We start from the raw sequence: 27,560 nt of genomic DNA on the forward strand, positions 1-27,560 counted from the left end.
GTACTAATATTTTTGTCTTTCTTTTATTTATTTATTTAATTTATTTTGAGATGGAGTCTCACTCTTACTGCACAGGCTGGAGTGCAGTGGCATGATCTCGGCGCACTGTAACCTCAACCTCCCAGGTTCAAGTGATTCTCCTGTGTCAGCCTCCCAAGTAGCTGGGATTACAGGCGCACACCACCATGTTCAGCTAATTTTTGTGTTTCCATTAGAGACGGGGTTTCACCATGTTAGCCAGGATGGTCTCAAACTCCTGACCTCGTGATCTGCCCACCTTGGCTTTCCAAAGTGCTGGGATTACAGGCGTGAGCCACTGCGCCTGTCCCTAGGTACTGATATTTTTAAAACGTTGACAAACAGAGCCATGAAGACAGGGTTATCATGCTTGTATGCCTGATAACAAAAACTATCACATGCGGGGTACGATGGCTCATGCCTGTAATCCCAGCACGTTGGGAAGCCGAGGAGGGAGGCTCACTTTGAACCCAGGAGTTGGAGACCAGCCTGGGCCACATGGCGAATCCCCATCTCAACGAAAAATATCAAATATTAGCTGGGCATGGTGGTATGTGCCTGTAGTCCCAGCACTCTGGAGGCTGAGGTGGGAGGATCACTTGAGCCCAGGAGTTGGAGGCTGCACTGCAGTGAGCCAAGATCACACCACTGCACTCCAGTCTGGGTGACAGAGGGAGACCCCATCTCAAAAAACAGACAAACAACAACAACAAAAAAACCCAAAAAATAACAACAACAACAACAAAACCAACAACACCTATTACAAAAGACTCTATAAAAACCACAACCTAGCACAAAAGCCACCACAACCTGCCACCAAAAATACTGCAAGGACATCTCCCCCGCAATTGCCTGTTCGCCCTCAGACTGGTGTCACCTTTATTATCGATCTTTGCAGCCAAGGATAATTATTTCAAAACAATTATGTAATCCTCCTCTTCTTTCCCTTTAAAAAAAACCCTCTTCTTCCTTCACCTCCCTGCATACGCACATAGTTTACTATGACATGCATTTCCCACTGCAATGATCTATTCCCAAATAGCATATTTTCTTTTGGAAGCCTCTCTCTGTTTCTTATTTAGTTTGACATTGCAATAGCAAAACACTTAGGGAAGGTGGAAAAAAAAGAAAACCCTTAAATTTGTACCAAGACGGAATTGGGTAAGAACACCATCAGCTCTTCCCAGGGTACTATGATTTTAAAAGACTGAAGATGGCATGGCAGCAGGGGAAATGCTTCTAGAAATTAAGTATCTAAAACCAGGCTGCCCATTTGAAAATATTAGTTAGGATATCAGCTTGACAAGAAGCAGTGCCCAAATCCAGGCAGAGTAGAGCCTGGGGAGAACCACCATCATCTCACCAGCTCTCCCCGGTGTTGCCCTTAGAGGAGGAACTGGCTTCAATAAAGGAGACACCACCTTTGAAAAACACACTGTAATTGATCAGTTCTAAGAAGTCACTTTTCCCATATCTTGACGCCTCTGAAACCGGGAGGCATCTTCCAACGGCCGGCACCATACGACTGCCGTTTGAAAGGCATGAAAACCTGCAGAAGGGGTGTCCACAGCCAAGAAGAAAATCCACCAGACGACAGTGGAGCACTCTCAGCCCCTGGGAACCAACTGGGTGGGCGTTCGTGGGTCAGGGGGAATTGGTGAGGAATAAGTTGTGTTTGGTGTTTGCTCTGAAAACAGAAGTCAGCAATAAACTGTTTCCTCTAATTGCAAAGCTGGATCAAGAGCCCCAGCAGTAATGACTTTTAGTTCTTACATGCAATCTTTTTTTTTTTTTTCTTTGAGACAGGGTCTCCCTTCCCCCACTCTGTCATCCAGGCTGGAGCGCAATGGCGCCATCACGACTCACTGAAGCTTCGACCTCCTGGCTCAGGTGATTCTCTCGCCTCAGCCTCCCGAGTAGCTGAGACCACAGGTACACACCACCATGTCCAGCTAATTTTTGTATAACTTTTCCATAATAAACAAAAGAAGATCTCAATTTTGAAACAATTTTAGGAATCCTTTATTTTACTTGTATGTTCCTTTATTGTTTGCAATAAATACACCCATAAAAGCTCTTTCAGTAAATAAGAAATAAACATTCCAAGTGGTAAGGAAGCATTGTTGCATCTTATAGGCAGTACACACTTTTCTTTCTTTATATCAACCATAAAAGTGGAGTGTCTTAGAGTCCATGAAATGCAGTAGCTAAAACATTCTCCAGAAGGAATAATGCTAATAATAGCAGCTGATGGGCCAGGCACAGTGGTTCACGCCTGTAATCCCAGCACTTAGGGAGGCCAAGGCAGGTGGATTACCTGAGGTCAGGAGATCAAGACCAGCCTGGCCAACATGGTGAAATGCCGTTTCTACTAAAAATACAAAAATTAGCTCATGTGGTGGCAGGCACCTGTAATCCCAGCTACTCAGGAGGCCAAGGCAGGAAAATTGCTTGAACCCAGGAGGCAGAGTTTGCAGTGAGCTGAGATCATATCACTGCACTCCAGCCTGGGCAACAGAGTAAGACTCTGTCAAAAAAAAAAAAAAAAAAAAAAAGGCAGCTGACAATTTTTTAGCACTTACTGAGTCCCCAGCGCTTTCTCAGTGCTTTGTAAATATTAACTGATTTTGACGAAATTATGGAAAGTGGAGGGAGAAGAAGAGGGCAGAGGGTAAACAGAAGAAAGATGGCCCCGTGTACCAGAGGCAGCCAAAGAGCTTCTTAGAAGCAGACTTACATATCCATCTCCCACAGACTGTTTTTGCGAGTCCCCAGGACCTTGTTGGTGGCAAAAGTCTTCAGGGACCACAAGTTCACAAGCACCAGAATTATCTGTGGGGAAAGGTTGATGTCAACTCTTGAGCTTAGGTATTCAAAGCTTAATGCATTATAGTCTGGTGCAGTGGCTCATGCCCGCAATCCCAGCACTTCAGGAGGCTGAGGCAGGCAGATCACCTGAGGTCAGGAGTTGGAGACCAGCCGGGCCAACATGGCCAAACCCCATCTGTACTAAAAATACAAAAATTACCTGGGCGTGGTGGCAGGTGCCTGTAATCCCAGCTACTCAGGAGGCTGAGGCAGGAGAATAGCTTGAACCCAGGAGGTGGAGGTTGCAGTGAGCCAAGACTGCACCACTGCACTCCAGCCTGGGCAACAGAGCAAGACTCCATCTCAAAAAAAAAAAAAAATTTATAACAATGATACCACAACAAGGGGAAATGGAATAGAACTATCTAGGAATAACCTTTTATATCTCACTGTAATAAAGCTAACATAAATCTGAAATGGATTCTGATAAACTAAGATGTATATGGTAACCATCCAAAAAACAAAAACAAAAAATGAAATGTACGAAGAACTCAAGTAACCCAATTTTAAAATGGGCGAGGCCAGGCATGGCGGCTCACAGCTGTAATCCCAACACTTTGGGAGGCCAAGGCGGGAAGATCACTTGAGGTCAGCAGTTTGAGACCAACCTGGCCAACATAGTGAAACCCTATATCTACTAGAAAAATACAAAAAGTATCTGGGCGTGATGGTGGGTGCCTGTAATCCCAGCTACTTGAGAGGCTAAGGCAGGAGAATTGCTGGAACCCAGGGGCGGAGCTTGCAGTGAGCTGAGATTCCACCGCTGCCCTCCAGCCTGGGCAACAGAGTGAGACTCCGTCTCAAAAAATAAAACGAACAAACAAAAAAGGGTGAATGATCTGAATAGACATTTCCCAGAGAAGATATAAATGGGCTAAATGTCCAGGAAAATATTAACACCATTAATTATGACAGAAATGCAATTCAAAACCATGCAGCCTCCCAGGCTCAAGTGATCCTCCCACCTCTGCCTCCCAAGTAGCTGGGACCACCAGCGCACACCACCATGTTGGGGTCTCACCGTGCTGCCCAGGCTGGTCTCACACTCCTGGCCTCGAGTGATCCCCCCGCCTCAGCCTCCCAAAGTGAAGTGTTTTAATTCTTTTTTATTATTATTATACTTTAAGTTCTAGGGTACATGTGCATAACGTGCAGGTTTGTTACATATGTATACTTGTGCCATGTTGCTGTGCTGCACCCATCAACTCGTCAGCACCCATCAACTCGTCATTAAGTGTTTTAATTTTTAACCATAATAGATGTACAGCCTTATGAAATTATTTTCCCACATCAGTTGAAATCATTATATTTTCTTCCTTGGAGTATTGATATGGTGAATTATATTGAAAGAACTTTATTTTTTTTAATTTTTGAATCATCTTTGCATTAGGAGGAGAACTCTTATTTGATCATGAAGAATTATGGTACGCTGGATTTAAGAGGCAATTATTTGATTTGGAATTTTTACATCTTCATTCACAAGTGAAATGAATCTATAATTTTCTTGCATCTGGTCCTTATCCGATTTTGGATTCAACATTGCATTAGCCTCTAAAAATGAATCAGGCAGTTATTACATAATTTTCCAGCGATTTTCTGGAATAATTCATACAAGATAGGAATTAAACATTCTTTGAATGTTTGGTATCACTTGCTCAGAAAACCATCTGTGCCAGGGGGTTTTGGGGGGAGAGGGGAGATCTCTGAATATAATTTCAAATTCTTTAATAGTCACCGGCTTATTCAAGTTCTCTGATTTTGTGTCATTTTAGCATTATATATTTTTCTAGTAATTGAACCAGTTCATTCAGGTTTTTAATGTTAGCACATAGCCATAATACATTTTCATTACTTTTTATATCTCTGTCCTGGCTATAATTACTCACCATTTTACAATTTGTATTTTATTTGCAGCCTGTCTCTTTGTTCTTAATTGGTTTGCCCAAAGTAAGTCTGTCTTAGTTGCTTTTTCAAAACTTAAAATAGATTTTGGTTTTGTTAATCTTTTCTTCCCCCATGCATTTCATCGATTTCTCCTCATATTATTTTTAATCATTTTCATACCATACCCCTGAAAAATGTGTGAACAATGGCTACAGGCACCATCACGAACGCATCTTAGTAACAGAAGTTTGTCTTTAAAAAGCAAGTTGCATTGGCCAGGCACGGTGGATCACGCTTGTAATCCCAACACGCTGGAAGGCCGAGGCAGGTGGATCACTTGAGGTCAGGAGTTCAAGACCAGCCTGGTCAACATGGTGAAACCTCATCTGTACAAATACAAAAATTAGCCAGGCATGGTGGCATGTGCCTGTAGTCCCAACTACTTGGGAATATGAGGCAAGAAGAATGGCTTGAACCTCGGAGGCAGGCTGCAGTGAGCCGAGATCGCACCACTTCACTCCAGCCAGGGCAACAGAGCAAGACTCTGTCTCAAAAAAAAAAAAAAAAAAAAGCAAGTTGCATACAGTAAGATACAGTTGTAAGCTGAAATGCAGCCCCCAAAATTCATATTTTGGAGCCCTAACACCCAGTACGTCAGAACATGACTGTATTTGGACATAGGATCTCTAAAGAGGTAGTGAAGGTTAAATGGGGCCATTAGGGTGGGCCCTAATCCAGCTGGACTTCACCCTTATGGGAAGAGGATATATGGCCACACAGAAAGTCATCAGGGATATGCACACAGAGAGGACCACGTGAGGGCACAGTAAGAAGGCGGCCGTCTGCAAGCCAAGAAAGGAGGCCTCAGAAGAAACCAACCATGCCAACATCTTGATCTCAGACTTCCAGCCTCCAGAACTGGGAGACAATCAATTCTGCTATTTCAGTCCCCCAGCCTGTGGTACTTTATAAGGGCAGTTTGAGCCAACGAATACATGTATTATTACTCCAAAGCCCCAAAAACAAGCATAATTAGATAAGATGTTGTTTCAGGAAACATACACACATGCTAAAATAATAATGAAAATCAAGCAACGGTGAAACACAATTCAGGATGGTAGGTACTGGTGAGGGGGATGGGAGAAGGTGTTTAACAGTAACTTCCTATTCTTTTTCTTCTCTCTCTCTCTTTTTTTTTTTTTTTTTTTTTGAGACAGGGTCTCCCTCTGTTGCCCAGGTTGGAGTGCAGTGGCATGATCACTGCTCACTGAAGCCTCGACCTCCTGGGCTCAAGCAATCCTCCCATCTCATCCTTCCAAGTAGCTGGGACTTCAGGCTCTTGCCACCACACCAGGCTAATTTTTGTATTTTCTTTAGAGACAAGATCCCTCTATATTGCCCAGGCTGGTCTCAAACTCCTGAATTCAAGTGATCTTCCCTCCTCAGCTTCCCAAAGTACAGGGATTACAGGTGTGAACCACCGTCCCAGGCCAGGAGCATCTTTTGTTATTCATAATAACTCGCATCTGCTGAATCATCAATGGGTGCGAAATCAAGGGGGAGATTTTGATGAAAGGCAGATACCTACTTGTCTTAAAGTATTGCCCCTGGACTGCTTATTAGCTGCAAAGGAGTATTACACAGCTGAGAAACTGGACATCAGCTCACTGGGTGATTAAAACTCACTTCACTAATGAGGGACCGTAGGGTACTGACTGTGTCCAGATGGGATACCGTCAAAGAAGTACACACCTCACCTCATTATTCTGGTGGAGAATGTATAACTTGAATCTAATCTTCATGAGGAAACATTAGACCAACTAAAAATATGGAACTTCTATTTTTAGAAGGGCAAGGAGCTGTTCTTCCAAAATGTGTGTCTCTCTCTCTCTCTCATATATATATATATATATATATTTTCTTTTCTTTTTTTTTTTTTTTGAGACAGAGTCTCACTCTGTTGCCCAGGCTGGAGTGCAGTGGTGTAATCTTGGCTCACTGTAAGCTCCGCCTCCCGGTTCCCGCCATTCTCCTGCCTCAGCCTACCGAGTAGCTGGGACTACAGGCGCCTGCAACCACACCTGGCTAATTTTTTGTATTTTTAGTAGAGATGGGGTTTCACTGTGTTAGCCAGGATGGTCTCAATCTCCTGACCTCGTGATCCGCCTGCCTCGGCCTCCCAAAGTGCTGGGATTACAGGCGTGAGCCACCGCGCCCGGCCCCTAAAATGTCAATACTATAAATATGGAAATGTTCCAGATTCAAGGAGGCTAAAGAGACATGACAACTGGCTGGGCACAGTGGCTCACGACTGCAATCCCAGCATTTTGGGAGGCCGAGGCTGGTGGATCACCTGAGGTCAGGAGTTCAAGATCAGCCTGGCCAACATGGCGAAACCTCGTCTCTACTAAAAATATAAAAATTAGCTGGGCATGGTGGTGCATGCCTGTAATTCCAGCTACTTTCGAGGCTGAGGCAGAAGAATCACTTGAACCTGGGAGGTGGAGGTTGCAGTGAGCTGAGATGGCACCACTGCACTCTAGCCTAGGCTAAAGAGTGAGACTCTGTTTCAAGGAAAAAAAAAAAAAGACATGACAACTAAATGCAATGCCTGACCCCGGATGGGATCCTGAACTGGAGGGGGAAGTGCTGTGAAGGATATCATTGGGTAAACTGACATAATTTTGAATACTACCAATGGATTAGATAAAAGTATGCATAAATGTTACATTTATAGAAGTTATTATGGTTATGGAGGATAATATTTCTATTCTGAGGAAATACACACTGAAGAATTTAGGGGTAAAGGGCCATGATGTGTGTAACTAACCCTTAAATGCTTTTGAAAACATACATGTAAGGCCCAGCACGGTGACTCATGCCTATAATCCCAGCACTTCAGGAGGCCAAGGCAGGAGGATCGCTTGAGCCCACGAGTTTCAGACCAGCCTGGGAGAGACCTTGTCTATAAAATAATAATAATAATAAAATTGGCCAGGTGTGGCGGTGCATGTCTGTGGTCCCAGCTACTTGGGAGGCTGCACTTGGGGGGCACTGCTGAAGCCCAGGCAGTTAAGCTGCAGTGCGCTGTGATTGCGCTATCACACTCCAAAGCAAAGGAGCGAGACTCTGTCTCAAACCAAAAAAAAAACAAAAAAAGAAAAATGGCCTGGGCCCAGTGGCTCATGCCTATAATCTCAGCACTTTGGAAGACTGAGGTGGGTGGATGACTTGAAGTCAGGAGTTCGAGACCAGCCTGGCCAACATGGTGAAACCCCATCTCTACTAAAAATACAAAAATTAGCCTGGCATGGTGGTGGGCCCCTGTAGTCCCAGCTATTCAGGAGGCTGAGGCAGGAGAATTGTTTGAACTCAGGAAGCGGAGATTGCAGTGAGCCAAGACTGCACCATGGGACTCCAGCCTGAACAAAAGGGCGAAACTCCATCTCAAAAAAAAAAAAGGAAAGAAAGAAAGACAGGGGAGAGAAAGAAAGAAAAAGAAAGGCAGGAAAAGAAAAGAAAAATAATATATATATATGAGCTAAAGCTAGCTAATACTGTAAAAATCTGGCCTGCCCTTCATCTATAGACCCAGATAAAACTGTAAGGTTAGCAGGACACATTTCACCCAGGGGGAGCTGCAGCAGTAAAAGTGTTCTAACAGCCCCCTTTATGAGTGACGACTGCGATCTTACTCACTGAGAAACTTTGTTCTCTAAAATTATAGACTGTTGGAAACTTTGCAGTATGAAAGTCTATCGGTAAGAATGAAACAGCCTAATCTTTCCTTCCTGGAAGATCTGTCACTTTGACCAAGATAAGAAGCCTCCATTTCCAGCCCTGGTGCAGAGTTTTAAATAAAAAGTTTCTGGGCACAGCATGCCACATTTATATTAACATTGTAGTTTCCAGGGAAACAAGACCTTAGGTCCACTTTGCAGTCCAAATCTGATTTTTCCTTTTTTTTTTTGAGACAGGATCTCGTTCTGTCACCCAGACTGGAATACAGTGATACAATCATAGCTCACTGCAACCTCAAACTCCTGGATTCAAGCAATCCTCCCACCTCACGCTCCCAAGTGGCTGAGACTACAGGCATGTGCCACCACACCCAGATAATGTTCTCCTACCCTACCCTCCCCTCCCCTTCCCCTTCTGCTCTCCTTCCCTCCCCCCTCCTCCTCCCCCTACCTTCCCCTCTCCTTCTCTCCCCTCCCTCCCCTTCCTCCCTTCCTTCCATAGAGGTGGGATTTCACTATGTCACCCAGGCTGGTCTTGAACCCCTGGGCTCAACCAATCCTCTTGTCTTGGCCTCCCAAAGTGTTGGAATTACAGACATGAGCTTACTGCACGCAGCCCAGGCCTGATGCTGACTCACTTACACACATTCCTACCTTGTTCTAAACCTATCTAAACATTGGGCCAGGATGGATGGGTGGGTGGGTGGGTGGATGGATGGATAAATGGAATGATGAAGCCAAAGCAATGGGGTAAACTGTTAATAAACAAATCAGAGTAGAGTATTTGTTTGTCCTACAGTGTTTATATTTGTCTAGGTTATCTATAAGTTTAAACTTATTTCCAAATTCAAATTTTGTCTGTTTTTTTGTTTTGTTTTGTTTTAAGGTGCACGCCTGTAGTCCCGGCTACTCAGGAAACTGAGGCGGGAGGATTGCTTTAGCTTAGGAGGTCGAGGCTGCTGTGAGCTATGATTGCGCCACTACTGCACTCCAGCCTGGGTGACAGAGTGAGACTCTGTCTCAAAAAACAAAAACAAAAGCAAAACAAACAAACAAAAAACCAGAACCCGAAAATAAGTAGAAAAGAAAGAAACTAAGTTGCTTTGGACCAGTGTTTAGCCACAAAGAAAGAAATTTTATATTGAATTTTATATTGTTAATTCAGCACATGGACGTTTAAATTTTGAAAAGCTTCTTACCATTTTCTGACACTAATATTTCATATGAATTTATTTCAGTTTTTAAAAAATGGTTATGATCTACCCAAGGAAATGCACCTGTTCTGAAAAACTCTCGTCCAAGAGATCCAAACGCGAGTTGAACGTTAAGGCTTCGCGAATTGCGGTTTTCCTACCAGTGGGCGCGTGACCGGACTACATTTCCCAGAGTACCTCGGGGCGAGGCCTGGGTGGAGAGGGGTCTGAGCTCCGACCTCACCGCCAAGGCGTGGCCCTCAGGCTTGCTGGGAAAAGGAGACGAACCTCACGTGGGAGGAGGGGCGGGGCTTGAGAGGTGACCCGTTGGAGTCACCCGGTTACTGCGGAAAAACGTGGTTCTGGAAAGGCGGTAATGGGCCTGAGGCTCGGCCTCTTGGGCTTTATCGCCCTGCAAGCCCGTGCGGCCGCTGGTTCTTCTTTCTTCTCTGGTTCTTCCTCCCTTGCTGAATCATCCCAGGCCTCCTGCCCTTGTTCTACTTCCCTGGGATTCCTTAATGCATCTATTCTAATCAGCATTAAAAGGCGCCCCCTGGTCCATGGCTCTGGCCTTGCAAACTACCAGCGCTCCGCAGAGAGCCAGGGAGAGGACACTGGCAAACTCTGGCCCGTGGGAAATCTGGTGGGGCTTCCTGGAGGAGAGAGTAGGTTTCCCACGCAGACCAGAGTCAGGAATCAGCACCGAATGCCACATATAGGCGTGCTGTTCTGATGCATAAACAGTCCTTGCAGGCACACCACTCCCTTCAGACCTCTCTCTCGGCATGCCCACAGCTGGCCCTGTGCTTGGTATGGTAGCTCCAGGCTCTGCCAGGGAGACAGACATTGTCTGTCAGACCAGACAGTGGCACCCAAAGTGATGTGGAAAGCCCCGGACCCTATGGGAAACTAGAGGAGGTGCCTCACCCAGCCTTGGGGAGGCCAGGGAGGAAAAGCAGCAGAGAGCCGACTCATCTCAGGGTCCCCTGCATGATGCCACACAAGAATCTTCATTCGAAGGGCTCCCATGTGCCAGGCGATGCTGGGGACAGAGATAGTCATACCTTGTCCTGCCCTCCCCCTACGCACCTGGAGTGTCCCTCAGCCTGTCTGATCAGGGCTGGGTCAAGAGAGGAACAAGGGGCTTGTGGATACCAAGGGGGATCCCTAACCCCGCGCGGGACTCGGGGGAGAGGCTGGATGTTTGGGGTGATGTGTTATCCAATTCTTGGAAGTGGGTGTCTACCCTACAGAGGAGGGAAGATGGAGATCTTTGCATATACAAAGGCACAGTGTCAGGAGAGAGCACACAGAGGTGAAGATCAGATCTGGGAACTGCAAAGACCCCTCTGTGTCTGGTATTATTCTAGATCAATACTGTTATTATCCCCATAGTACAGATGGAGACATTGAGAAGCAGCAAGGTTATGTCTCACTCGGGTTTTCCCAGGAGATAAGTGGCTGATAGGAGACAGGACTGGAACCTGGGCCATCTGGCTCCAGAATCCGGGCGGGCAGCCGTGGTGTACCATGCCCAAATACTTTCCAGAATGGAAGCTCTGCTAGGGCAGAGACCCCTGTGGGAAGTAACAGGTACTCATCATTGTCTGCCTAATCTGATCTCTGGCTGCCTATAAGATCTAGAGCTGCCTATTCCTCCCTGGGGAAACTGAAGCTCAGCATGGGAAGAATTTCTGATTGAAGGCTGACTCCAGGCCACACCCCCACTCTCCTATTCTGCATTCTTCTGGGGCTGTGGGGCTGAGAAATGACTCCTGAACAGAGAAGGGTGGGTGATCTTCCCTCTATCCAAGCTGACCCTGATGGCTTGCTCCTCCCTTGTGGATCCAATGGTGACCCTTTAGGCAGTGGTGCCATGGCTGAAGGAAGGGAAGGGGCAGAGTGGTAAGGACAGACAGGGTCACATTGCCATTCCTGGGCTCCCTGATGTCAGGGTCACGCCCATGATGCCAACCTTGGGGGAGGTACTAGGGTGATTTCCAAAGTGCCTCTCCTCCAAACAGCTGTCCACTATGCTGAGGCCCAGGCTGGCTGACTCCTGGGTGTCTTCACTGCCCCCAGGGAGTAAAGATATGAAAACGGTGAGGGAGAGCCAGGCGCTGTGGCTCACGCCTGTATCCCCAGCACTTTGGGAGGCCCAGGTGGGCAGATTTATTGAGCTCAGGAGTTCAAGACCAGCCTGGGCAACATGACAAAACCCAACCTCTGTAAAAAAATACAAAAATTAGCCAGGTATGGTGGGGTGCACCTGTAGTCCCAGCTACTTGGGGAGCTAAGGTGGGAGGACTGCTTGAGCCCAGAAGATTGAGGCTGCAGTAAGCCATGATTGCACCACTGCACTCCGCCTGGGCGACAGAGCAAGACCCTGTCTCAGAAAAAGAAAAAAAAAAAAAAGGGTGAGGAAGGAAGGTAGCGTATGGCTCAAGTTCAGCCATCACTAAATGCACACTGTCCTGGTCTCACCTGAACATCCCAAGAGCTGCACAAAGTAGGAGGGATTGTGCCCATGTTCAGATGAAAAACCCGAGGCTCGCAGAGGGGAAGGGCCTGGCTCCTGGCCTCACTGGCAGGAAGCAGAGGAGGGAAAATTGGAAGTCTAAGCTTCAGGGTTGGGTGGGTCCTTAAGTCCATGTCTCAATATATCATCTCAACAAGTCCATGAATCCATATCATCTGGGGAAACAAACTGGAGACACACCACTTAAACAAATTGAATAGGCTTTCCTGCAGGACTTGTCAGAGCCTTTAGCTCCTTCATTTTTTTTTCCCAAATCTCCTTGACCAGGACCAAGACCAAGGCCTGGGACGATTGGCAGTCCCTGGGTTCCAAAGGCCGAGAGAGGGCACGATGGAGGTGAAGGTGTCTACAGCATTTGCACGTGTGTACTCGGGGCATCTGTGCACAGAACAGATGAACGTGTGTACATATGCGCCAGTGTTTCTCCATCACTCTATCTGGGGACAAATTACATCTTTAAAAAGCAGAACAGGCGTCCAAAGGCCAGGACACGCGCCCAAAGACCAGGGTCTGGCCCTTCCCGGCTTTCCCTGCAGAAGATAAAGTCCAAGAGTGCCTTCACTGCCCCTCAAGTCAGATTCCACAAGGATTTATTGGCACCGGACCTAGCCTGGTGTCCGCCCCTTCAAGGAAGGACACTAACAAGGAGGAGTCCCGGCACCGCAAGAGCCCTCCCAGGAGGGCCCAGCCTGGAGGGGGAGATGCTGCCATCCGTGGACAGGAAGGGAAGGGCGATCTCGGAGGAGGGTGGGCACGGCGCAGGGAAAGGCCGGCTGGTGGGATGGGCAGGGAGGCGGGGGACCGGCCCCGCTAGAAGGGGAACTCGCAGACGTAGTAGAGGCGCCGCTGGCAGTCGTGGTCCCACCAGGAGCCGTCGTCAGAGGCCTGCGCCACGCAGTTCTCCAGCGTGCCGCCGTTGGGCTGGTCCGGGCTGAGCGGGTGCGGCGCGGCGCTGGGCTGGGCGCCGAGCTCGGGGCGGGGTGCGCGATGCCAGGCGAAGAAGGACACGCGCTGGCCGTTTTCGAAGAGGTAGAGGCCCTCGGCGCGCCGATCGTGTACGCCCAGCCACACCGGCCAGTTGTAGGGAGCGAGCGCCGCGCGCAGGTAGCGGGTGAGCGCCTCCATCTGCTGGCGATCAGCCGGCTGCGCCAGGCTCCCGCCCCGCGCCGTGCACCGCGCCTGCGCCGCCGCCTGAGTTTCGAAGTCGCGCGAGAGCAGGAAGCACTTGTGGCCCAGGCGCAGCCCCTTCAGGCAGCCTGTGGGCGGGGCCGGATAGAGAAGGAGGCGGGGTTATGCATTCGGGGACTGGAAGGGGGCGGGGACAAATCATCCGGGAGTGGAGGGAGGCGGGGTCAGGACCTCATAGGGCGGGCTGGGAGGAGGCGTGGTCAGAACCGCGGGAGCCAGAAGGTGGAGAGTCCGGTCCTCCAGGGGCGGGGCCAGGCGGTGGGGGCGGGACTGTAGGGGGCGTGGTGCTGCCCCTGTCGGGTCCGCGCGGCTCTGGAGTGCCCACCCTGCTGCCTACATGCAGCCTCCCAGCTCTCTAACCCCGTCCGCTAGCACACAGCAGCTCTCCCGCCCCGGACACCTAGGGTCATTTTCTCAACCAGTCCCATACCTGGCCAAATAGTCTCATTTTTTTCCACCCCGCGTTCCGCGGACTCACCCTCCAAGCGACCGTGCTCGTGCTCGGCGCGACCCTGCGCCTCCTGCAGGGCTTGCACGGCATCGCGGGTGTCGCCTGCCGCGTTCCGCAGCTGCCGCAGCCCCTGGGTCAGCTCGACCACGCGGGTGTCCAACGCGTGCAGACGGACGTGCAACTGGTGCAGGCCTGCGTCCAGGCCGGCCAGGCGTCCCACTGCGGACAGACAGGGATCGTGCTGGAGGGAGAGCCTGGAGATGCAGCGGGGGGACTGAGGATCTGGAGAACTGCGACCTAGGGCTCCTGAGGGCGGGGTGGCGGTGTGGGGGGACCCCGGACTCCTGGAAGGTAGGGTCGAGTGGCGCCAGGCTCTTAGAAGGCATGGTCATGGACCTGGGGCTCCTAGGGGTGTGGGGGCTCTGGGCTAGGCAATGGACTACTGAAAGACCACCCGGCAGGGAACCGACCCTTCATGTTTGCGAAAGTGACCGCGGCGGCCTGGGGGTTTGGGGGTGAGGGCTTCTGGTTACTTACGGATGTAAGTGACGATGTCCTCGGGGGTGGGAGAGGGGCTGGGGCTGGAGGATGGGGTTGGCGTTGCTTCCTCCTCCTCTTCCTCCCCCTGGTCCTCCTCCATCTCCCAGTCCTCTTTGCCCTCAACAGTTCCGGCAGGATTCTCATCCCCCCTCCCAGCAGGCAGTCCCAGGGCTTCCTGCAGATGCTGGGGCAGGGGAGGGGCGGTGAGCCCCAGCCTGCCACCAAGATGCCCCACGCGCCACTTTCCAACTCTTAACTCATTCTCTGCCGCCTGAGTCCTGTTTCTGAGCCCATCATCAACCGCCCCCCCCCACCCCGCGAGACTATCCTAATTGCTCCTTTTTGTCCATTTCCCTAACCTTGCAATACCCCCTCCCAGGCTCACAGTTCACCACCCATAGCTCCCTGACACTCCAGAGCTCACCTTCAGCATCAGGGCCTCCCTCTCCCGCTCCTCCTCCTGGGCACCTCCCCAGCCTCCCTCCCACTCCCTCTCGGCTCCCCGAGCCCCATGGCCAAAGCCCAAGAGGTGGGGGACCACCAAAGCCCCCAAAAGCCAGGCTGCCTGCATTAAGCTGGACTCTTGGCACCCAAAGTTCCAGATGTCTGGATGTCTGGGGTGGGAGGGGTGGCCTCTGGGAACTGCTGAGTGCCCCTGCCCTGTGTGCAGGTCACTAGCCCCCAGGTTCCCGACTCTCCCAGCTTCTCTCTTCCTGTTTCTCTCCTCGTCTCTGTCCAGTCCGTTGGTCTCCTCTGCTCCTCTGTGTGTGTCTCTCCCCGCCCCTCTTGGCTCCCCCGAGGCCCTGCCTCTGTGGCCGGAAACCTCCAACGTTCCAAAGCCTGGATCCCGCCTTGGGTCTCCTCGCACACCCTCCTCTTTCCACTTTCCAGAGCTCGCTTCCGCCCTGCTCCGTTCCTTCTGCCGTGGCCCAAAGCTTAGATAATCAGGAAGAGGATGGAGCTGGCTCTCCAAGGAATCTTGGAAAACACAGGCCCCAGCTTCAGCCCAGGAACCCGCTCAGAATCATCCGGGCAGTGGTGGGATGCTGGGACCAAGCACTGCTCCCTTCTTCCCTGCCTGGCCATTCCTGAGGAGGGGGCAGACCTCAGGGTCTCACTGAGGTTGTTATTATCCTGTGGCCACCATCGCCCACATGCTCAGTGGAGGAGACTCCAGAGCCTCTCCTGCCCCCTAGATTGCCCATCCCACCCTTCAAGCCCTTTTCTGGAGATCCTAGTGAGTGGGTGTGGGGGGGGGGGGGCGACACATGCAAAGATCACGTGTGTGACTGTGTGCACAGCCCTGGAAGATGGGGCTCGGGGATTAATTGACCACCTTACTAGAAGCCTCCTGCAGGCCAGGCCCTGGGCTGGGTGATGCTGAGGACTCCAGCTGCTTGCAGACCAGCAGCCAGATAGTTCCTGGGATGAGGAGGTTGGAGATGGGAGAGGGTGAGGAGTCTGGAGGAGCAGTCAGGGAAGGTTTCTCCAGGAGGTGAAATCGACAGACGCTAGGTTGTGTGCTCAAGGAGCTCTGAGCATTCAGCGAGCCACCTCGTTTCAGCCTGGACCACTGCAGTCTCCCTGCCCTCCCCCTCCTTCCTCCTGAGCCCCTCCAATCCCGGCTGCTTGCCGCAGCCAAAGCAATCCTTCCAAACCATAAATCAGATCACATCACTCCCCACTCCCCTGCTCCCCCACCTTCCCATCATAAGCAGGAGGGAAGCCAAGCCTGGGCCTCAGTCCTTAGCACAGCCTACCATGCTGAGGGCTGGGAAGGAAGAACCCTTTACACCTCTGCAGCCTCATCACCCCCACTCCCCTCACCCGCCCCCAGGCTCCACCTTCCCTGGCCTCTTGGCTTGCCCCCAAATACTAAGCTGATTACAACCTCAGAGCATTTGCACTAGCCCTTTCCTCCTTCGAGAAGGTTCTTTCCCCAGTGCCTTCTCATCATCGAGGTCTCAGCTCCAAGAGGCCTTCCCCAACCACCTTATCTGTTCCACAAGTTACTTTATTAAAATGCCCCATTTCATCTTTTTGGTATAATCAAGACTGACACGATCTTGTTTGTTTGTTTATGTCTGTTCCCTGCCAATGAAAGCAGGGATTTCTATGCACTGCTGCATCTCCTAGCACAAGGCCTACCTAGCACATAGTAGGTGCTCAATCAACCTGTTGAGTGGGCGAGAGGGTAGCCGTTCCTGGTGGGGTCAAAGGCCTCGAGGCTTCACCTTTTTGGTTTGCTGGCACCCAAGTTCCCAGGGTGGTGGTGGCAGCGTGGGTGGAGGCGGTGAGAGCAGTGGGAGAGAAGCTTGGAGGCAAGGAAGCACGATGCCATGCCATGCTCCTCTATGTCAGGCCCATGAGTCATGCAGGGCTTTTCCAGTCCAGGCTTGGCTGGTGGTGCCAACAAGCATGGGGCACACCAGCCGGGGATCACTGGGCCTGCTCTTCAAAAGAGACCGAGGCTCTGAAACAGCATGGCCTGCTGGAGGTCACCAGTGTGGCGGCAGCTAGCCAAGGTTTCTGGCTCCAAGAGCAGGGCATCTGCCCTCGGCTGCCGGGAGCCCCAGGAGGGGCCTTGGAAATCAATGCCTCCAGCCTTCCGTTTTCCAAGAAAGCCTGGTACATCGAGGGCACTGTGACCTTGGGCAGACTGCTCCCTGCCTCAGAGCCTGGGCCTCTCAGGTACCTGTTGGGGACCTGGGACCCCTCACCAGGAGCTACAGACCTCAAGAAATAATGCATATATGGGGAAAGGCCTTGTAAACTGTGCAGGGGTGCACAGCCTCTCTGGCTGCTGAAGCCAACATGGGCAGCTGTTCTTTCCCCGGGCCCAGCTGCTCACCACCTGGGCTAGTGGATGTGCATCAAGATAGAGCCTCCCCAGGCTGAGCAGGCACCTCCTCCAGCTCATACTCGGGTACCGGGGAGAGCCTGCAGCTGGAGGGGAACCCATGAGGCTGCCTAGAACTGCCCCCTGCAGGCCCGGGAGGTGCTGTTGGAGCTGGGAGAATGAGGAAGCCTGGGCTAAGGGGACACTCACCACTCACTGCTGCTCTGTGGGATCTGCCCTCTCTGTGGGTGCGTCCCAGGCATGAATGAGCTGTCTGCCTGCAGCTGGCTGCATATGCGTGCCTACACACACATGTGCAAGCTCTGAGGAGATGGTTGGGTGTGTCTGTATGTGATGAACAAGGATCTGCAACTATGAGGGGATATGCCTGGTAGTGCACAATAGTGGTCAAGTGAGGACTTTGGAGCCAGCCTACCTGTTCTTGATCCTTGTTACCACATCCTTATAGCTGGATGACCTTGGGCAAGTTACTTAGCCTTTCTGTGCCTTGGTTTCCCCCTCTAGAAAATGGGGATGGTGAAAGTCCCTGAGCCTGGCACACAGAAAGTGCTGTAGGAATATCAGCAGTAACTATCCTGGAGGGGAAGGATGGCACGGTGTTGGGCATGTAAACGGGTGAGTGCGAACCAGTGCAATGGACAGCACGGTGGGTGGGCGTGATGGGAAGGCGTGCACACGTCTCTACAGTGCTGTAACTCCGTTTTGGTGTTGAGAGATCTGGGCATGCATACCGGGGTGAACGCCTGTGTGTGTGTGTGTGTGTGCGCGCGCACGCCCGCGCACGCGTGTGTGTGGTGGGCAGTTGTGTGCATGTGCTGCGTGTGTGCCCGGGCACAGGGGTGTGACAACTGCATGTAGCTGGGTGTGTTTGTAGCTGTGTACCCCAGGTGCATTGTGTCTGGGCATGCATGCGCTGGAGAGTGTGTGTATATGGGGACTCTGCAGGTGCCGTTACAGCTGGTGACTGTGCACCTGTGCCTTGGGGGAATGTGGCCTGGCCCAGGTATGTCCACGTGTGCCCTGACCCAGTACTGAGATGGAAAGGGTGTGTGTGTGTGTGTGTGTGTGTGTGTGTGTGTGTTTGGGGGGACAGGGTGGGAATCTATAGCCTTCACACTTCAATTTGGGGGTGTAGAGTCTGGCAACAAATATTTATTGTGCCCCACTGTGTGTAGGGGGACGGGGAGCTCTCTAGGAGGGGGTGGTCCTGAAGCGTGTGGGGGGGCACCCTTACGGGGGCAGGACCCCTTCGTCGGGGTATGGGAGCAGGCAGGGGCGGAGTCAGGATTTGGGGACTCGGAGGTGGCGAGGAGTGGTGGGGGAGGGCAAGGGTAGGGGGCGGAGCCGGCGGTGGTGGGGGATGGGCGAGGTTTGGGGGCGCGGGGAGGGGCGATGTCTCCTCCGCCGGCTCCCGGAGGGAGGGGAGAGGGCGGAGGGAGGGGAGGGAGGGAGAGAGGGAGGGAGAGAGACAGGGTGAGGGAGAGACAGCGAGAGCGAGAGAGCGAGAAGGGTGGCAGAGGAGGCGCGGAGCGGGCGGCGGCGGCGGCGGCCCGAGGAAGAGGAGGAGGAAGAGCAGGCGGAGACGCGGCGCCCGGAGCCGGCCGGACCCAGCCGGGGGCGGGCGAGGAGGGGCGCGGCGGCCGCGGCGGAAGGGGGGGCGCTCTGCGGATGGCCAGGCCTGGCCCGCGGGGGGGGTGAGGTCCTCGGCCCTCCCGCCCTCCCCCCCGGCCCCCGCCCGCCCCCTCCCCGGGCCCGCTCGCCCTCCGGGGCGGTGGGGCATGGCCTGAGGGTCCCCCGTCTCCGGGGGGGTGGGGGGTGGGGGGAGGGGGGAGGGGCCGCGGGCGCCGCCGACCGGGACTCAGCAGCCCCGCCAGGCAGGTAAGGGGGTCGAGAACCTGGGGGTTTGGGGAGGCTGCGGGGCCCGGGCTGCGGGAGGGGGCGAGGGCGCCCCGGATGTCCTTGGCCCGGCGCCGGGCTCCTGGCCTGGGTGTGCGGCTGGGGGTGCGGGTAAGGTGGGGAGCGTTGCCCTGGGCGACGCCAAATTGGGTTACGCCCCGGTCCCCGGTGCCCCGTCCCAGATCGCATCCTTGATGGGAGGGCGCGCCCCCCATCCCCCGCCAGCAGAGCCCCTATCCCGAACCCGCCTCCCGGCTCTCTGGGGCCCAGGGCTCGGTCCCGGTACCCGCCTCCCCGCCCAGCCCTGCCACTCCCCCGCCTAGCCCACCCTGGCGCACCTGGGCCCCTCCGCCAGGTCACCCTGGTCCCCACTCCCCTCCAGCGAGGGTCTAGGCCGGGGCTTCCTCCGCCCCCTTCGACCCCTCCAGCTCCCGCTTCTCCTTCCAGGCTGCTCCAGTCCCTTCCCACCCCCTGCCCAAGCTCCCCGCGTCCCCACCAGGTCTCCAGTCCCTACACCGCCGGCCGGCGCGCCCTCTCGGCTCCCGCCCCCGACTCTTGCTCCCCGGTGCCCCCCGCCCCTCTCCGCAGTCGGGCTCTCCCCCACCAGTTTCCCAGCCTCGGCCCCGGCTCTCTCTCCCCGCCCCTCTCCGCCTCCCTCCGCCTCCATTCATTCTCCCAGGCCCCGCTCTCAGCCACGCCAGCCGCCCCCTGTCCCCCGCAGCCTCCCAGGGCACCCCCTCTCGCGCGTCCTCCACCCCCCCCCCCCCCCCGCCGATTCCTCAGCCCGTCTCGGTACCAGCTGCGTGCCAGCTATTCTTAGCCGCGGAGCGTTTGATTCATGCCGCCCCGGCGGAGCGTGCCCGCTCCCTCCCGCGAGCCCTGAGGGGGAGGGGCCGGAGCCGGCCCGGGGGGCTGGGGCAGCAGTACACGCTGGGGGCCCTGGCCAGTTTTTCTTTTATCCCACCGGCCACCCCCTCCGAGCGGGGTTAAGGCTGGGGGTCAGCCAGGGTCAGCCGAGGGGGAGTGGCTGGCTGCGGGCCCCAGATCCCTAGGTGGGCTGTGAGGCGGGGCGGGGAGGAGGAGGCCGGGGTCTCCGCAGAGACGAGGTGGGGCGGCATGGCTGGGTACCTGGAGGGGGAGGGGGCTTCGCAGCGCTGTCGCGCGTGGGGGAGGGGTCCGCCGGCCCTGGGTTAGAGGCTCGCTCGCCCACAGCTCCTGGAACTCTCCTCCCACCACACACATTTAGTCTTCCCTTTCCCAACCCCCCAGCCCATCCCCACTCCCCCAAAGTCAGCAGTACCCTCCACTGCTTCCCATCTCCATGGCAACGGTGCAGGAACCGGGCCTGGTGTGGGGGGGAGGGACCAGACCAGACATTCTGGTTTCCGGTGCTGGGGTGGGAGTTGGGGGAGAACAGAAGGGAGGCGGACCCCGTTTGGAAGGGGCTCCACTCTCATAAGTCCACCTCAAGGGAGAACAGCCAGGATCCAAAGATGACCCCCTACCTCAGTTTCCCAGACCCTCCTCTCACCTCTTAGCCTCCCTCCTAACACCCCCAGTCCTCAGAGTGGAGCCCCTAGTACCCAGCAAAGCCAGCCCACCCACCCTGCAGTCCTAGAAAAGAGCTACAGGTCATCTGCAGCCACCCACATCTACCCCGGCCACCACACCACTGTCACCAGTACAGCACTCCCCAGGCCAACCTCCCCACCCACCCACACACCCTCTCAAGAGGCCCCAGTCTCTAAAAGCCACTTCTTGTGGTTCCCTTGGGGACACCCTAGGCCAAATGCTCTGTCCATGACCACCGCCATCTCAGCGCCCCTTGCTCCCCTGGGACAGCCGATTCCCCAGCACTACTCTGCATGCCACGCGTTGTCAGCCACACTTGAGTGAAGTCACCGGCTCCACCCGCTCCAGGCTCACCACGCCTCCCTCTCCCCCTTACTACATCTCAGTCTCAGCCTCAGCTTCTCCCCAACCCCACCCCCCGGCCCTGGGGTGACAGGCCAGGCTGGGGCCAGGAGGGCAGGATGCCTGTCAGTTTGTCCATCTGTCTGTCCTTAGCTAATTTTAGCTGCATTTTCTGTGGCCTGGCAAAGTGGGCCAGTAGCTCCCGCGGTGATTCTGCGGTTTCTGGGACACGGCCACGCTGGGTCACCGGCAAAGTGGGGCGCAGGGGGCGGGCTGCAAGCGGGGCCAAGGGCAGGGAAGGAGACACATGCCAGAAGCATGTCAGGGACAGGGGTGTGTGCGTGCCAGCATGGGAGGAGGCGGCAGGGGAGGCCATGCAGGCCGAGGGTGTGCCCGGCCTCCTTCCTGCCTATCTTGGGCAGTGGGGGTAGGCTGCCCTTGACCGCTTGACCACCAAGTAGCACTAGTGGCCTCTGAGGGGCCCTGGGTTCCTAGTCTGATGGCCACCCTTGACCCCCATAGCCGCCTGTGATGCTGCCGTCCCCCGTCGCCCCGTGGCCCCACAATGACCCACAGCCCCGCGACAAGCGAGGACGAGGAACGCCACAGTGCCAGCGAGTGTCCCGAGGGGGGCTCAGAGTCCGACAGCTCCCCAGACGGGCCAGGTCGAGGCCTCCGGGGGACCCGGGGCCGGGGCAGTGGGGCACCTGGTAGCCTGGCCTCTGTTAGAGGCCTCCAGGGCCGCTCAATGTCCGTCCCAGACGACGCCCACTTCAGCATGATGGTCTTCAGGATTGGCATCCCGGACCTGCACCAGACAGTGAGTACCTGCCCACTGGCCAGCGGCAGGAGAGGGACAGGGGAAGCTGGGGGGACAGGGCTCCAACTGACATGGGGAGTTCCACTGGTGCTCGGTATCCTCCCAGGGATCACCCCCACACCCAGCTCTTGGCTCACTTCCCAGCCCACCTCAGGCTCCTCTCTGGCCCCTGGCCCACCCTAGCCCCTATCTCCTCCCCAACTAGAAATGCCTGCGCTTCAACCCAGATGCCACCATCTGGACGGCCAAGCAGCAGGTGCTCTGTGCCCTGAGCGAGAGCCTGCAGGATGTGCTCAACTATGGCCTGTTCCAGCCGGCCACCTCAGGCCGTGACGCCAACTTCCTGGAGGAGGAGAGGTTGCTGCGGGAGTACCCCCAGTCCTTCGAGAAGGGGGTCCCCTACCTGGAGGTGAAGCTTCCCCAACTCCTTCACTGACCAGAGAAGGCATGCCCTAAACACATCGGCCCCCCACCCACTTTTTAACACACTCGAAACCTTAACGAGGGGGCACCCATTGTACTAGTCCTGATCTAAGCATCACAGGGAAGTCAGAGAGTCCTGAGTTCAAACTGCCGTTTGTTCTACTTCTGACCAGCTAAGTGACCTTGGCCAAGTCACTTTCCTGCCCCAAGCTTCTCCTCGCCCATCAAAACGGGGGAGGATTCCCAATTACAGTAGACACTCTAGAACATTTCCTGTGGGGTCCAGACTCCTCCTCCTTCAAAGCAGGGGTTGCAGTGCACATAGACCATGATATCCAGCACTCAGAAAAGCCACTGCCACCCCTCTACCCGCTAGACCAAGGTTCCAGGGCTGTGTCCACTCCTACCCTGAGCTACCCTTGGGAATTAGAAGGGGATCAGGCCTTCCCCCTACCCCAAGCCTTCTCCCCAGGCCCTTGATTCCAAGTCTCTGTGTCTCTCTCACTGCCCTACCCCTGACCTCAGTTCCGATACAAGACCCGAGTTTACAAACAGACCAACCTGGATGAGAAGCAGCTGGCCAAGTTGCACACTAAGGTGAGAGAATCCTGCTGGCATCTGTCCCCTACAGCCTACTACCACCAGAGCCCCCTGCCCAACCGCTTTCTCTCCCCACCTCTTCCCAACAGACCTGCACATTCCCCAAGGCCGCAATCCCTCTGGCCACTTCCACCCCTTAACTTGGGATGCTGTACCACATTCAAGACAACCACAAATACCCCCATTATCCCCATCACAACCGCTTCTTACTTTCCTCTTTTGCCCCTCATCCTTCCGCCTGGGCCCACATCATTCCCATCTGACCTCCTTTGAGTCTCCCTTCTCTTCCCCTGCCTCCCCGCAGATCCACCCAAGGCCTCTTTACTTCCCCACCTTGGGCTAGGACACTGACATTGGAAGTCCTCCTGCCTGGAGACTGTTTCAAAGGCAGGCTGCATTTCTCCCAACCTCATAGCCTGAATCTCTGCAAAAATCCAACCATTACACCCCCCTTTCCAGCCACGTCTGTTCTCCTGGTACCTTGCCCACCAATCCTCAGCCCCGTCTCTGCTGTGTCTCTGATGGTGAGAGCTGGGAGGAAACTGGGGAACTGCTTTGGTCAGAAGTGAAGGACTCCTGATCCTTGAGAGGGAAAAACTCCCAATCCCTCCTTGTCTACCCTCTCTCGACCACAGCATGCATTGAACTCTTTCCTCCCCTAAATGTTCCATCCCTCCAGGCCTTCACAGTCCACTCTGGGAACCACTGGCCAAGTGTGGCTCCTGAGTACTTGCAATACGGTTAGTCCCAACTGAGACTCGCTGTGAGTGTGAAAGACACACTGAGCTTCAAAAACTTAGTGCCAAAAAAAGTTAAATAACCTCATTGATAAGTTTCATCTCAAGTACCTGTTGAAACAGTAACATTGTGGCTATGTCAGTTAAAGAACATATATCATTAAAATGAATTTCAACACAACTAACACTTCACCCCTGACCCTGCTATTTCTTTCTTTCTTTCTTTCTTTTTTTTGAGACAGAGTCTTGCTCTGTCACCCAGGCTGGAGTGCACTGGCGCAATCTTGGCTCACTGCAAGCTCTGCCTCCTGGGTTCACACCATTCTCCTGCCTCAGCCTCCCGAGTAGCTGGGACTACAGGCGCCCGCCACCACACCCGGCTAATTTTTTATGTTTTTAGTAGAGACGGGGTTTCACCGTGTTAGCCAGGATGGTCTCGATCTCCTGACCTCGTGATCCACCCTCCTCAGCCTCCCAAAGTGCTGGGATTACAGGCATGAGCCACCACACCCGGCCTTTTTTTTTTTTTTTTTTTTTTTGAGACAGGGTCTTGCTCTGTCACCCAGGCTGCAGTGGTGCAATCATGATTCACTGCAGCCTCGACCTTTCAGGGTTCAAAGGATCCTTCCAGCTCAGCCTCCTGAGTAACTGGGACTACAGGCATGTGCCACTATACCTGGCTAGTTTTTTGCATTTTTTGTAGAGATAAGGGTCTCACTGTTGCTCAGACTGGTCTCAAACCCCTGGGCCCACGTGATCCTCCCGCCTCGGCCTCCCAAAGGGCTGGGTACTTTCTCTGTAAAGGAGGCCGCTAGAAACTTTTCAATAGCATATGTGACTCTACGTATATTTTCACTGGACGGCGCTGCTTGAGGACCCCGCTTCTCTGCCTTGCTCCTGACTGTCCTATCTTCTGTGTCTTTGCCCATGGCTCAGACGGGGTTGAAGAAGTTCCTGGAGTATGTGCAGCTCGGGACATCTGACAAGGTGGCGCGGCTGCTGGACAAGGGGCTGGACCCCAACTACCATGACTCGGATTCTGGAGGTAGGGAGGGGTGAACATCAGAAGGACCTCGGGGCCAGGACAGGGCTGGGGAGCAGGGGTGCCATCTGCATTCAGATCCATTCCTGACTGGTGTCTCTCAAACATGTCGCTGTCCAAGGGGGAGGCCGCGGGGCCAGAGGCTGTGGGGTGGAGAGCTACAGAGCCTGGAAAATGGGAAGAGATGGAGGAGAGAAGGGGCTTCAGGTGACCAGCTTTTCCTGCCTTTCAGAGACCCCCTTGACACTGGCGGCCCAGACTGAAGGCTCTGTAGAGGTGATTCGAACCCTGTGCCTGGGCGGGGCCCACATCGACTTCCGGGCCCGGGATGGCATGACAGCACTGCATAAGGCCGCATGCGCCCGACACTGCCTGGCGCTCACGGTGAGGCTGCGGGGACCCCCCACCCCCACGGTGGGGCCCTCTCTCTTTTTCCCTTTGTTCTTTCTCAAACCTCAGCTCTTTGGTTTCTGTAAAAATAGGCCCTCTCATGTCCCCAGTTCAAAGCCCCTTTCCATAGACTGACACATAGCCCTTCTCGTCACCCTTGTCAGGACCCCCAGGTGCACCCACCTGGGCTACAGCTGACATCATGCAGACCCAGGCGCAGCCTTCTCCCCTGAACACCCAGAACATCTCCATCCCCTGTGACCCAGCTCAATACCAAACCTGCCTCTGTCTCCCCAAGGTGTAAACCCTTCTCATTCCTTAAAATGCAAAGTGAGTTCCCTGCTATGCCCCCAGATAGAGCCCCTCCTCACACACCCTGAAAACAGTCCCCCAGCTACCCTTCCAAACCCAGCACTGCACCAGCTCCACTCCCTCCTGTCTCACATGCAAATACAGCCCCTTCCCCACGTACACAGCCTCAAATGCACTTTCCCAAATAGACAAACCCATACACCCACAAAATACATACACGGCGTCAGCTGCACAGTCTAATTTTAAAATACTCTTCTCCCCCTGCCCCCGCCAGGACACTTGATTCCTCTTCATATGCGGGTCAAGATGGGCTGCCCCCAAAGACAGCCATTGAGAAGCACCCCCATGCATGGATGCTCCAGCTAAATGGCCCCTCCCTTCTCTCCCGCAGATTCTTTCCTAAAGAGCCCCTAATGCAGTCAGACACCAGCCACAAAGATCTGCAGTATACCCCTGGAGTTAACAGACCCTGTTCATGTATCTCCCATGCACACTCACTCCCAAACCCACATCCTGCTCATGCACGCCCCTCCCAGCCTCCAGACCTGCGCTATCCAAGCCAGTAGCCAGTGGCCACCTGGGGCTGTTTAAATTTAAATTAATTAGAGTGAAGTAAAATTAAAATTTCAGTTCCTCAGGCTCACTAGCCACGTTCAAGTGCTCAGGGGACCACACGTGCCTGCCATGTAGGGTGGTGCAGTTGCAGACCATCCCCACAATGGTGGAACGTTCTGTTGGATGGCACTGCTACAGGGTGTCCTCATGCAAGGTTGCTGCCAACACTTTCTCCTATTAATGCTCATTACTGCCAGCCTTCCACACCCAGAGTTGTCTTTCAAGTGGGAGCAGGAAGTGGCCTGCAGCCCCAGTGAGGCCGGCCCAATCCTTGCCCTTATCCAAGCTCACTTGTCTGTCCCCTGGCTTCCTGCTATGCCCCTTCTTTGAGATCCTGGACCTAATAACACCTCCCACTTGGCCAGAGACCCTCCAGCCTCCAGACTCTGGCCTCTCATTTGTCCCCAACAACCCACCTGTAGGAGGTGGAATGGGTGGGTACTGTGGCCCCTAATGTCCTTCAATGGCTCATCCAAGGTCACCCCCAGGGGAAAGGCTGGGTGGGATGTCAGAGTGCCAGGGTCCTCTGGAGGCATCTACCCAAGTCCCACATTGTTCACAGGGGATCAGAGTGGCCCAGGGAGGGAAAGGGCCGGGCTCAAGGTCGCACAAGGGCATCATGGCAGAACTAAGACTGTCACTGTCATTGGCCACTGTGGGTCACCCAGGACGGTCCAGTTCCTCTGGCCCTTCAGAATGAGCTGGTTAACGTGTGACTGTCATCTGTGTTTTTCTACTGGGTTCTCTCTCCATTCCCAGGCACTCCTGGACCTTGGGGGTTCCCCCAACTACAAGGACCGTCGGGGGCTGACCCCTCTGTTCCACACGGCTATGGTGGGTGGTGACCCCCGATGCTGTGAGCTGCTCCTGTACAACAGGGCCCAGCTGGGCATAGCTGATGAGAACGGCTGGCAGGAAATCCACCAGGTGCTCCTGATTCACGCCATGAAGGGCTGGGGTGGGGGACCCAGTCTCTGAGGCATCCAAGGGACTGGGGCTGGGAACCAGATGCCAGGGTCCTCACAGAGCATGGGGGTAAGAATAACATGGTCCCCAAAGAGGAAATGATGGGGGTGAAGACACGAAGACCCTAAGGGGGCATAGGCAGGGGAACCAGACGCCTTGATCCCTGAGAGGGATGGGCTGGCCTCTTGGCCCTCTTAAGGAGGCAGACCAGACGCCTGGGCCTTGGAATGACTGAACATTTGGATTGTGAGGCTGACAGCCTGGGTCCCAGAGCAGGAAGGGGGGGGGGGCAAAAAAGGGAGGTGGATGTGGTGAACGATAGGATGAGAAGGCCAGTGCACAGGTTGTGTACAGACTCTTGGCCCAGAGGGAGAACAGCCTGGGTCTGATCCATGCCCCTCGCTCCCTGTCCTGCCCAGGCCTGCCAGCGGGGTCACTCTCAGCACCTGGAGCATCTGCTCTTCTACGGGGCTGAGCCTGGAGCCCAGAACGCCTCAGGGAATACAGCTCTGCACATCTGCGCCCTCTACAACAAGGTCTGCCTAGCAGCGGCCGCCCCCCCTC

General features: G+C 54.2%; 3 protein-coding genes across 8 annotated transcripts in view; 1 reads left to right on the forward strand and 2 right to left on the reverse strand.

Annotated features, from left to right (window-relative positions):
• The window catches only part of GPR32 (G protein-coupled receptor 32), a 47,411-nt gene extending 34,704 nt beyond the window's left edge, over positions 1-12,707 (reverse strand). Inside the window, 2 exon segments of the mRNA XM_073017221.1 lie at positions 2,756-2,850; positions 12,188-12,707. Of these exon segments, the coding sequence (XP_072873322.1) occupies positions 2,756-2,850; positions 12,188-12,355 (263 nt within the window). The 5' untranslated portion in view covers positions 12,356-12,707.
• A 108-nt stretch (positions 12,708-12,815) lies between these two features.
• Positions 12,816-15,193, reverse strand: CLEC11A (C-type lectin domain containing 11A). The gene is made up of 4 exons (XM_007997687.3): positions 14,846-15,193; positions 14,419-14,605; positions 13,909-14,100; positions 12,816-13,498 (listed from the first exon to the last, which is right to left on the reverse strand). Exons 1-4 carry the CDS (start codon positions 14,990-14,992, stop codon positions 13,053-13,055), a joined length of 972 nt encoding a protein of 323 aa, XP_007995878.2. The 5' UTR covers positions 14,993-15,193; the 3' UTR covers positions 12,816-13,052.
• A 3,565-nt stretch (positions 15,194-18,758) lies between these two features.
• The window catches only part of SHANK1 (SH3 and multiple ankyrin repeat domains 1), a 60,052-nt gene continuing 51,250 nt past the window's right edge, over positions 18,759-27,560 (forward strand). For 4 of the 6 annotated variants that reach the window (XR_005238366.2, XM_007997682.3, XM_007997684.3 and 1 more), the window contains exons 1-8: positions 19,096-19,159; positions 21,614-21,911; positions 22,117-22,320; positions 22,860-22,931; positions 24,608-24,716; positions 24,946-25,097; positions 26,790-26,957; positions 27,416-27,532. Coding sequence is in view for 5 of the 6 variants with exons in the window: in XM_007997682.3 (XP_007995873.2) it covers positions 21,657-21,911; positions 22,117-22,320; positions 22,860-22,931; positions 24,608-24,716; positions 24,946-25,097; positions 26,790-26,957; positions 27,416-27,532 (1,077 nt within the window). In the remaining variant the exon portion in view is untranslated. Of the gene's footprint in view, positions 19,160-20,359; positions 21,912-22,116; positions 22,321-22,859; positions 22,932-24,607; positions 24,717-24,945; positions 25,098-26,789; positions 26,958-27,415; positions 27,533-27,560 lie in introns of those variants that run through there. The other 2 variants (XM_007997683.3, XM_037991989.2) reach the window with 2 other exon arrangements.

The sequence above is a fragment of the Chlorocebus sabaeus genome, chromosome 6, assembly GCF_047675955.1.
Source record: "Chlorocebus sabaeus isolate Y175 chromosome 6, mChlSab1.0.hap1, whole genome shotgun sequence".
NCBI lineage: Eukaryota > Metazoa > Chordata > Mammalia > Primates > Cercopithecidae > Chlorocebus > Chlorocebus sabaeus.